Source organism: Bactrocera latifrons, unplaced genomic scaffold (assembly GCF_001853355.1).
Source record: "Bactrocera latifrons isolate USDA-ARS-PBARC rearing strain unplaced genomic scaffold, ASM185335v1 scaffold_185, whole genome shotgun sequence".
NCBI lineage: Eukaryota > Metazoa > Arthropoda > Insecta > Diptera > Tephritidae > Bactrocera > Bactrocera latifrons.
In genome coordinates this window covers 211,797-223,719 of record NW_017535352.1, presented here as the reverse complement: position 1 = coordinate 223,719, position 11,923 = coordinate 211,797, and the positions used below count along the sequence as shown (strand labels likewise).

Genomic DNA, 11,923 nt, shown 5'->3' with positions numbered 1-11,923 from the left:
AAAAGCAAAAAAATAAATCTCGACACCGATTATAAATTTATTTACGAATTAAAAATAAAAATAAAAGGATTAATCCCAAAATATAATTATAAATAAGAATTATAAAAATTGTTTTACAACTGTTATTTTCTGTACTTCGCGTTATGACATTTTGAACCAGAGGTTGCAAAAAGGCTTCACTCTCAATACGGTAAAATGAATTAAATTTTTTCGAAGTTTAATTTTCATTTTGAAAGTAAAAACTTAATTTTCAAGTCCAGTATTTAATAAAAAATTTTGAATTAAAAATTCTGCTACCTGAATACTAATAAATAATACTCCCAATAATATTTATGAGCATGTTTTGTTTGACTTAAATACATAAATTGTTCTAATTTCCTTTCTTCAATAATTAAAAAAAAATTTTGGATTTTTTTAACGCTATAACGCGAATTTATTCAAAGCTCGAAACTCAATTCTACTATACCTAGTCTAATGACTTATTGATAAAACTTGAAAAAAGAAATTTTACAAATTACTGAAAATTGAAGAAAAAATAATAATTTTTAATATTTTACTACAAAATTAAAGAAAAAATAGTATTTTTTAACATTTTATTATAAAATTAAAGAAAATAATAATAGGTTTTAAAATTTCACTACAAAATTAAAGAAAAAATAGTATCTGTCTCTTATACACATCTAGATGTGTATAAGAGACAGAGCACACACATGGCAATATGGTAAAACTACAACAATAACCATAACGAAAAAAAAAAAATTAAAATAATAATTTGTTTGTTTACTTCAATACCATTTTAATAATAAGAAGACAGATTCTAATATAACTGAATATTATAAAAAATAAATAACTTTTCAATAATCCTATTTGATGCTGATTTTTAAGGTTGTAAATGATTTACTGCTCGAACTTACCTCGTCTTTTTTACTTGAATATTATGATTTAACTTCTCGAACGTAATACCACCGGTTTTTCGATCGTAAATCAACAAACATTCTTTTGTGTATTTTCTATGGTTTCCCTTATAAACTGTATGAGGCACACCGGAGCTTACTGAAAAAGATAGTAAAAATATAATTTCGTTAAAAAATTAGTTTATAAAAGATTGCAATATGTTCATGAGATACAATTTCAATGTTTTTAAGCATAATTAACTTAATGAAATTGTTCCGTTCAATTAAGGTGTAATAATTTAAAATAATTTTGAAATAAAAACCCATAAGAAATATTTACTTCTATAGATCCAAGTTAATTGTCTCATCGGTTTTTTCCATGTAAATTTCCATTACAAATCAACATTTTTTTAACAACACATGTATCTGTATATACACACATGTGTATGTGCATATGTAGAAGTATATACATATGTACATATCAACTAAGAAACAACCAAAACTACTAAATGAATAATGGTAATTTAGACGAAAAAAATCTGAGTGCATTTTCGCCGCGACGACAGGTTTCCTGGTGTGGCATAAATTATGCAACACCCAAAGGCAGCACCGTAAAAACACACCTCAAATATTACAAGCACACGGCTAGCCGAAAGTAGCCGTAGCATAGCAAACAGTAATAAAAAATAGTGAATGGAAAAATCACCGCAAAAACCCACCAACAAACAGTTAAATGTATAAAAAGACTTTTGTAATGGAAGTGTAATGCAATACTGCAATAATAATAAAACCACATTTCAAACAGCAAATTTCGCAAAAAGAACACCAATCGTACACAAATAAAACGTACATAAATGTAATTGTGGTAATAAATAGGTGCATATACATACATATATGTATATACTTAGGAATATGAATGATTTTAATTGAAAAAATTACTTATACGAGTTCTTAATGTCAAGAAAAAATGTTTACAGTTAACAACCGAATAACCGCTGAAAATATTTGTAGAATTTCCTTGAAGCAAATTACTGTTTGCACGGAAATGACTTATATACAATTATATATGTATGTATGCATGTACCTTAGAGTGACCGTATACTTGATTTTGTTCTAAAAATTCAATATAAATTTCCTTATGATATATAGTCAGTATGAAATATGTGGAAACTGTGAACATATACTTATGTATGTATATATGTAAGCGTAAACGCTTAACTTAATCGAAAAATCATATGAGATCATTTTTATAGAGCAGTAAATTTCCTACAAAACTATGAGTTTCATCATTCATAATGATTTTATTTCCCAAAAATAATCAAACTTTAACTGTTAACATCTTTTAAACGGTTGGGTTTACGAGAAAAAAGTACAGACCTTTTTTGTAGAGCATTCAATTTCCTACAAAATCTAAGTAACAAGATATTTTTTCAAGTAGTTGGAAGCGAGATATAAAACTTTCTATATGATAATAAGAAAAAATAGAAAATTGTAAGTAGGAGGACCTTCCCGTTACAATTAAGAACTCATTCTTGGAGAGGCTTCCTACCTCTAGTCTAGGAACCCATTTTTCAGAGTAAAAATATATTTTTTTTTTCAATCACCCTAATATATATACATACATATATATATATATATATACATATGTATACTATTACAAATGTGTAAATTCCTCAATCAACTGATAACATATTGCAAATACATATTATAGATGTAATGGAATTAATGACACGATTGCAAATAATAATAAAGTAAAATAAAACGTCATAAAGTAATTATAAGACATTCATACATTAACAATAAGAAAAACCGTTTGTAAAGTTCGGCTAGACCGTCGCTATAATACCCTATACAAATAAAAAAAAGTTTCCACACAAATACTTTATTTTGATCGGTCAGTTCGTATGGCAGATATCGGTGGCTGCGACAAGCAGCTTCTTGGAGAGAAAAATTCGTGTGAAAATTTTAAGGTCGATAACTCAAAAACTAAGGGACTAGTTCGCGCATATAGAGACAGACAGACGGGCATGGTTAAATCGACACAACTCGTCACAACAGATCATTTATACATACATATATACAGCTACGGACAATAAAATAGAATCAACCATGGTATGCACTAATTTTCCGTTCTAAAAAAAATGTGAATTTGATTTCAATTCAACTAAGTTATATTTTAATTATGTACTTCATATCAAGTGCTATAGGTAGCAGTAAAAAATTAAAAAAAAAAAAAACAATTCACAAATATTACAAAAACAAAGAAAAAAATATATATTTCAAAAATTCGAAAGACAAACAAATACATTAAAAAAAATACATTAAAAAAAATATTTAAAAAAATATATAGGAACTAATAGAATATTGATAGTACATTATCGTGTATTCTCAAACGTCTAATACAGATGCAAATCTTCTAGCCATATACCTAATTAGGCTACCGAAAGCGTTCTGTGGAACGGAATACCAGACCTTTGTACCTTCTCTCAGAATTCTGTCTTAGTTTTCGGTTTAAGGGGTGCTATATTTGCGTTAACAATTTTCCGTTTCAAGTTTTTGATGAGATTAAGATCTGGTGATTACTCTGGCCAAGCCATAACGCTGACACCATGACCTGAAAACCCTTTTTTGCAAGACTCTCTCTTGCTGGAATTGCCAAAATGCAAAGAGAATTCTATTCAGCATATGGGAGTATGACCTTATCTAAAACTTTAACCTATATATGGCGGTCTATGTTTCCTTGTAACCATAAAATAGGTCCCGCATTATACTATGAGAAACAATCCTAATCCATTATATTGCCGCCACAGGGTTTGAAGAACCTAGTCGTGTAGCGGACACACATTTCTTGTTCTTTTTGACGTCCAACTCACATTTCCTATTATATTAATTTTGCATTGAGACCATAAAACGTCGAACCATTATTTTCAATTTTCAGCTCCGCCCTCTTTAAGGTGGTGTTTTGCAAAATGAATACGATTGCATCTACACTGTTTGCTCAGCATTGGCACCTTTCGGGACCATATGCCAAAGCAAATTTTCTCCCCTAGTCATCTTCTTACTGTTCTTGAAGAATTTTTTGCACATAATTCCTATTGAATGGCTGCAGAGGCCTTAAACGGTACGCGCATCGGCTGTCATGCAACATTTCGAACGACTTTCCCCAATCATTTTTTTTTGTGGACGGCGTATTTTTTCAACCTTTTTGAGAAATACAATTGTTTGAGCCATATTCCATATTTTGGCAATTTGCTTTTACCCGTAACCCATTCCTTGCAAATTTTGGACGCCCAATCTTCCCTCCTTTGAACAACCCATTTTTTTTAAATAAATTCATAATTGATACAATTATTCATTCCACCGGTCTAATTAAGTTAATATAACTATTTTTTACGCTTTTTAAATTCAATATTTTTCAGTTATGAAATTGATTGTATTATTTTGTCACTAAGCACGAGGCACACTATTTACACTTTTTGAGTTACTAAATAAATCAAACAAAAAAAAAAAAAAAAAGCATGCCATTGTTTCAAAGCAATACCTTTGATTCTATTTTATTGTCCGTAACTGTATGTGTATATAGTTTGAAGCATCTCGGTTTTCTTCTGAGTGTTAACTAACTTCTTAGGAAACTTAACATAATGCCTCCAGGTTACAATAAATTTAAATAAAACGTCACAAAACAATTATAAGGCATTCATACACATTAAAAATGCATTAAAACTCGGGTAATTTATATTTTCGACGTCTTAATTGCAGCGTAAAAGATTAATTGTTGCTATTGTTCGAAGGATCGCCTCTCTAACTGTAATTGTGGATAACTGTTCCATATTGTATTATTCACACTTAAATTTCAATGCAAAATATTTTACATATAGGAAATACATATGTATTTATTATACTCATGGGACCGAATTCGTACTTGAAACTTTAATAAAATTAACGTTCTAAAAAAATTACTGTTATAAAAAAAAAAAAATCACAAAAACCACACGATAACTTTTATGAAGAGGAATTGTACAGTTTTTATTTATTTTTTCACAGCATAAAAATGCGTTTCAGTTGTACCTAAATAACTGTTAAGAAAAATTTCATTTTGTATATTTATAGAAATAAAATTACTATGAAAACCGCACGTACACATACATTATGTGAGACAAGCGTCATCAGTCAACAAAAAATACAACAAAAGCCTGTTTTTCATGCCTCAGACAACGACAGGGCAATCAAAGTACCAAGCTTTTACACCAACGATTCATTAATCTTTGCAACGAGCTGCCTTGCTGTCAGCTGCTGAAAATACACATATAGTATATACATAACATGCATATTTATGTATGCATGTTTATTGCTTTAAATTTTCCATTTGTTCATTCGTCAGCGCTTTGGTTAGTTATTAAAAGCCAAGTCATCTCAAGGCCGAAAAATTATTGCACTTTTGTTTTGGCCGCAACACTCAAAAAGCAGCAATATTGTTAAAGTAACACAAAACAAAAAAAAAAATTAAAAACAGCTATCTTACAGCATTAAATCAGCGAATGTGTTGGTTTACACAGGTTACCGTCAGAGTCAGCGTCCGCGCTGACTGCCAACTTCCAACTCCAACGTCATCACCAACGTTGCTTGCGCACATTCACATTTCACGGCTGTGTGTGTGTTCTCACTTTGCGTCGCGCTCGTAAACTGGTCCGGTTCGGGGCCATTAACGTAGGCACAATTATACGCATATGCATACATATAAACACAGTGCATACGTATTGTGTATGTGTGCGCATATAAATTCAACGCATCGGAATGTAACGCCAGGCGAGCGTTACACTTGGAAATGTCTTCAAAATAACCAGATGCGTGAGTGCGTCCAAATCACACTAGGCAGCGGAGATAGCTGCCTGCGATACGATTTTATTTTTGTTTTATTTTGGCACCTCACACCCTCGTACATACCCCTTTCCACAACAATTCATTAGCGAGTCGCCGGCGCTTTTAGATTGTTGCCCAATGATTTCCTTCGACTTTGTTTTCAACCAATGTTGCTTGCTTGCACGCCGCTCTGCACCTTTCGCCCGACGCATTTGGCAATGCGAACAATAGCAAGAGCAATCAGTGTCCAAGCGATATTGTTGTCAACAAAGACGTCGCCACATTCACGTACACAACAACTTCAAGTCATTTTGTTGTTGATAGTGGAAAACATGTACCATGTAAGAGGCACGCTTCAGCGCATTTTGAAGTCACAGAGACATTGATGGTATGAAAAGTTGGTTGCATGCTATGTTGCTTGTTATTAGTGCATCTTTTAAAACTCACATACTCGAAAGGCAAAAAAAAATGTATCGTTTTTGTTTTTGTTAATCAACACAAATGGATTCGAGAATTTAAATTCAGTTAGCAAATTAAAACATGCTCTCATAAACATAACCTGTGCTAGCAACAGCGGAAATTCTTAAGTATTTAGTTAATTGATGAAATATTTATAGAATTTGGTGAGAAATAAAATGATATAACTGAAATACCTTTTATTTTTATATACATACATATGTCGAAGCAGTATCATTAATTGAGCAATTGAATCGAAAGCCGACAAGGAAATATTTATGTTCCTTAAATACAAATGCAGTTTCAAGTATGTAAATAGAAGTTATCGAACGTCAATAATTATCGATTTCGCTCAATTGGTATTAGAATGAGTTCACTTGTCACGAAGTTAACTTTTCCCTTATTTTTATTCAACTAAATATTGAATAAGGGAACAATATTTGCATTTTTTTATTTACTAAGAATAATTTCGCTTATAATATTTTAATAATAATAATATCTAATATACTCCCTTTACGGCTATGCTATCAAAATGACTAAAGAAATTTTGAATTTTCTGCTTTATGTTGATTGTATGGGCCAGCATTGCCTTTTAGATATGTGTTACCGCTAAAATTCAACAATTTTTATCAAGAGAAGTCAGTAAGTGAATACAAAACTGGCTACGAACATTTTTTTTTTTTTTGCAACTCTGCGATTCTTCACGTTTCTACATACATATCATATGAAAAACGTGTCTGTGACCTAAATTCATAATTTGATCAAATTCATATTCATGTAGGTTTCCAAATAAAAACAACTTCTTTCTGGGTATTCTATTTCTATTTTACCAACGATCGAATTATGGTGCTTTTGTCATTTCACTTCTAATTGGCAAACACGTGTCGATATGGCTTTCTTGAACACTATTACTCTTCATTCAACTCTAAGCAGCAATAAAAAAATTAAATAAAAGCAATAAAAAAGAAAGTTATTACAATGAAATCAGAGCAGGAGTCTTGAAAACCACTTCTGTACAACATTTTAAACAGTTTCGCCTGTTCCGGTTTTACACATTGTATGCTATACTATACATTACATACTATACACATAGACCTGTTTGCATCATACATAGTATGTACGTACAAACACACATACAAGCAAACGTGTATAGTGCGAATAGTCAGTTATTAATTCGATCCACACGTCGCACTTCCGCCGTCAGCTGTCCAACGATTGGTGGCAAGAAAACCAAGGCAGGCAACCAACAAACTAACCAGCCAGCAAGCCAAAGACAGTTTGCTTTCACAAGAAACGTACGACCTTGAGCGGGCGCGTGTCTGTTGCGTTTGTAGTGAACGAGTTAGAGCAGCAGCTGTAATTCTACGACAAGCAACACAGCGGCGTTGGCACTCGGTTGGTGAGTCGAAGCGACAAGCAGCCTGTCTTGCCGGTAGCCAAAACATTCACTTCTGCTTTGCGGACGTACGACTGTTCGGCTGTTGCTCAGGTTTCTCGCCATTGCTGGTTTTTCACTCTTCAATCGCTTCATCCACCGAAACAACCTTTTAACCTCTGTTTTATATTTCAGTCTGTGCGGTGTGTGTTTTATTTTTATTTTTTTTACCTATTTGCTTTGGGCATCTGGTTTTGTGATTTTTGCTGATTCTTACTCTGGCTCTACCGTTGGTGTAGCTTTTTGGAAAGTTTCGTGCGCCAAGCAGCCGGCTTAACCAGCTGTTGCTACGATTTCTACGTCAATAATTTTGTTGCTGTAGCTACTACTACTTGACCAGAAGTAACCTGTTCTTTATCACATTTGTGCAATGAAAACGCATAGCAACGAAAACATTTGTTGCTACACCGATTTTTTTATATTATATTTTTATTAATCAATTTTTTTTTTTATTCGGTTTAGTAGAAACTTGAGCAAGGGTCTTTTAAAATGAGCTTTGGTTTTTATTCCCACAGATTTGTAAAGCATTTTGCAAGTAGTGACATTCAAATAAAAAAATGTAAGTATTAACACAAATTATAAAATTGTCCAAAGGTGGCTCTTGTCGAAAATGATTGATCACACTCACATAATCACAAGATTAATCTTAAAAGCATTTCATGCCGCTATATCCACGGCACAACACAATTTATCTTTTTTTACATTTTTATATTTGTACAAACCGCCAAGCATCAACAAGTGAACAGCATACTCGCTCCAATGGACATTTTCACCAGCGCGCTTACAGCCCAACTTTAAGTAAACCGTTGCTTTGTATTGGCATCCGTAATCCGATTTGCTATGCCATGGCCATTTAATTGCACACCAAATATCTACACTTTGGCTGTTCGCTCTTTCGATTTTATTCATTGTCCACTCTATGTAATGGTGTGGCATGGCATGACGTGGAATATGTGTTGGTCTGCTAGTGGGCATTGGCCGATAGGTCGTTTGGTTAATGGCCTTTTTAATGCCGTTAACCATCAGTTGTTGCGAGTGGAAACCGTAATAAATGTATAAAACAGGAATACAGCAAAAAAAAATTTGCTAAAAAATTGTAGTCACGCTTCGAAATTATTTCTTTAGATTACTTTCGGCACATTGTAAGCAATGTGAACACCATTTACTATTCACTTTTCTTATCCCATAAATATATTATATCATGCCGTTGGCCACAATACTTATGTACATACATAAAACTAGAAGCGATTGGATTTTTAACATTTACGCTGGAGGTTGCGTAAAATGCTTCTAGTAGAATTGTTTGACTTTAATCATGATATCGGACCACTACAGCATAAAGCTGTCATAGAAAGTGAATGATCAAAATGAGGTTCTTGTTTGGAAAAATTTTTTATTTTCAAGATATATGCACGAAATTTGGCACAAATTAGTGGCCAAGATAACAATTTTAGATCGGACCAGCATAGCATATAGACTACATACGAGGTACATACATATATTCACAAAATTTGAAAGCAGCGGATCACTATCGCATATAGCTGTCATATGAACGAACCGACTGAAATCAAGCTCTTCTATGAATTTTTCCTTCTTATTTTTAATAATTTATGCGTTATTTAAACTTGAAGCAATTTTTTAAGGGGTTAGTCAGAAGCACGAAAAAATGAGAATTTTCAATATTATTTTTTTTTTTGCTATTAAATCATGTTATTTTACAAAAGTAGTAATATGGCATTATTATAGAATGTGTTGACATGAAGTCACGAAATTTAAAAAAAATATATTTCTAAACTTATAGTTGTTTGTGTTGACCAATCGGACAGAAAAAATTAGTTTTATAAATAGATAAACTCGGGCCTGACCGAAGGATTTTTTTTTCAAAAATTAACAAAATGGCGGCCTCAGGAAATTTTTGCCTAAATTTTTGGGTTATTATGCGGTTTTCGAGTTAGAGTGGTCACCGTTTCAAAAAACATAATTTTGGGAAAAATACGTTTAAAGTTTCACACTAGCGTTTTACAGTGCCCGAGTTCTCTTTTTTATTTTTCAAATAACTCAAAAACTAATTATCGGGTCAACGTGAAATTTTCAGAGAATACTTTTAAGATATTACGCTTAACGAAAATGCAAAAAATATATATAAATATAATTTCTTGAAAATTTTGACTACCCGTAACCCCTTAAGTCACTACCACCGCTCGCGACTGCCAAATTAATTGAACTTGGCATGCGATTAAACGGTAAAAATATTTTTCGTGATATTTAAAAGTTTCCATTGATATTTTGATATACTTTGATATTCCTCAAAACTTTCTCGCTCTGAGCAAACCAACTTATTTTCCAGCAAAATTAATTAACTACAAATTTTTTGGTAGTATCTTTTTATTGAAGGTTTTTCAAGCGTTGTTTCTAATTTTGTTAGGAAGCCTGTGGGCATTTTCAGTTAAGTCAATATCAAAGCCAGTTTCGTAGCAGGGTGCCCTTCAGTTTACTTTGTACTTTATGTAACTTTATTCACAATTTCGAATGCTCGCATACAAGTTTGGCGCTTTGGTGTTCATTTTAATTGATTACTACTCTGACTTAAGTTCACCAGAAATGTGTGCACTTCACTTCACTGCCCCGCCTGAAAGCACAATAAAAATTTTATACTTAATTTATAATCGTTTAAAAGTTCTTGAAAATTCCATTCGAATCAAACTAACGAATATACAAGTATTTATCAATATTGCGGTGAGAGCAGCAAACAATATCGAAAGTCGATAATTGTTAAATATGATAGTGTCATAGAGGCGAATTGCTTGGGGTAATTCGCTGAATTACATAATTAATTGTCTCAATTTGTGCTGCACGTTAATATATTCTAATGAATACAGTAATTAAAAAATATAGATTACCCTAAAAGATTACTTAACGTAACGCTTGATTAGTAGAATAGAAAAATTTGCATTTTAAATGGAAAGTGGAAAAACGAAAAGCGAAAAGCACACCAGCTCACAATTGCTTGGATTTTGATTTCTCCACACAAACAAAACCAACAAGTAGTATCTATTGTTTATAATTGCAAATGTAAAACGTGCCCCATTACCAATTTAAAACGTGCTGCCCCATCGTAACTACACACGCATATGTATATATAAGCATACAAATGGACTAGCAAGCAGACAATTATTTCTATCATTGCTTAGCACTATCATATAAATGGAAACACATCAATTAACATATTTACAAGTATTTTGTGGCGCTCGCACAAGCTATACCATGTACATATGTAAGTATGTATGTGTGTTTACTCGCTCGTTTCAAAGCAAAAACTATGGAGGAGGGGAAGAAAATCGCTCCAAGTGCACAAATGCGGGATTGTGCTAATTTGTCTGTGCAGCTGATGCATTTTTCTACGAGAGCACGTGTTGCAGCGTTTTACGAAAGTTTTCATTGAGAGGGAAATATTGTAAATGTAGTAATGCTAGATAGATATACATATGTACATATAACTACCATATAAGTGTAGATAATGCAAAGGAGAAAAAATAATTTTTGAATTAGTCAGGTAATGTTAGATGTACATCACAGTGATCTTGCACTCTTCCACATACAATTTAACATTTATAGAATTTAAGATTTAGCTTTTTCTTCCAAGGTTTGGCATAGCTTAATTGTAATTTTGGGCAGGGATTTCGAAACTGACTTCGAGTATATGCGAGTCTAGGACACCTAAAGACCTACACTATTACCAAGGAACACAATGCCAGAATTTACATAACTATTTTGCATATAACTAGATTCGTGCTTCGTGGTTCTCTGCCAAATTTGAAAATTTATTTTAAAAATTCGTATTATTCACGGTATTAACCATCTAAAGTTATAACATTTTCCCATTAGTCTGTCTTTTTATGTATTCTATCCCAAAAGCCTTGACGGCCAATACTGATTCAAGCCCATACTAATATGAACCACATTCCAAAGAGAGCATTGCGTATCAATCGGAAAATTGACTATCAGAAGACGTCTTGGTTATAACCAGGTAAGCCGAAAATTCCCAGCCGCGGTTTTTCAAATATTTTTTAGAAGTTCGCTCAGAATGCATCACCCCATTCTGATCCCACTAAATACTTCGGGTAATGAATATTTGGCTCTGTCATCGATATGGCAGCTCAACAGCTTTTCATTAAGGGTTATCGTATTTTCAAAGCGTCTCCTGGCTTCATTTCATTTGGAAGCCATTTTTTTGTATCGGGTGATTTTTTTGAGGTTAGGATTTTCATGCATTAGTATT

At 32.5% G+C, this 11,923-nt stretch overlaps 1 protein-coding gene across 1 annotated transcript in view; it reads right to left on the bottom strand.

Annotated features, from left to right (window-relative positions):
* The window catches only part of LOC108967372 (ell-associated factor Eaf), a 35,361-nt gene that overhangs the window by 3,997 nt on the left and 19,441 nt on the right, over positions 1-11,923 (bottom strand). Inside the window, exon 3 of the mRNA XM_018930739.1 lies at positions 915-1,053. Coding sequence (XP_018786284.1) covers positions 915-1,053 — 139 coding nt within the window. The remainder of the gene's footprint in view (positions 1-914; positions 1,054-11,923) is intronic.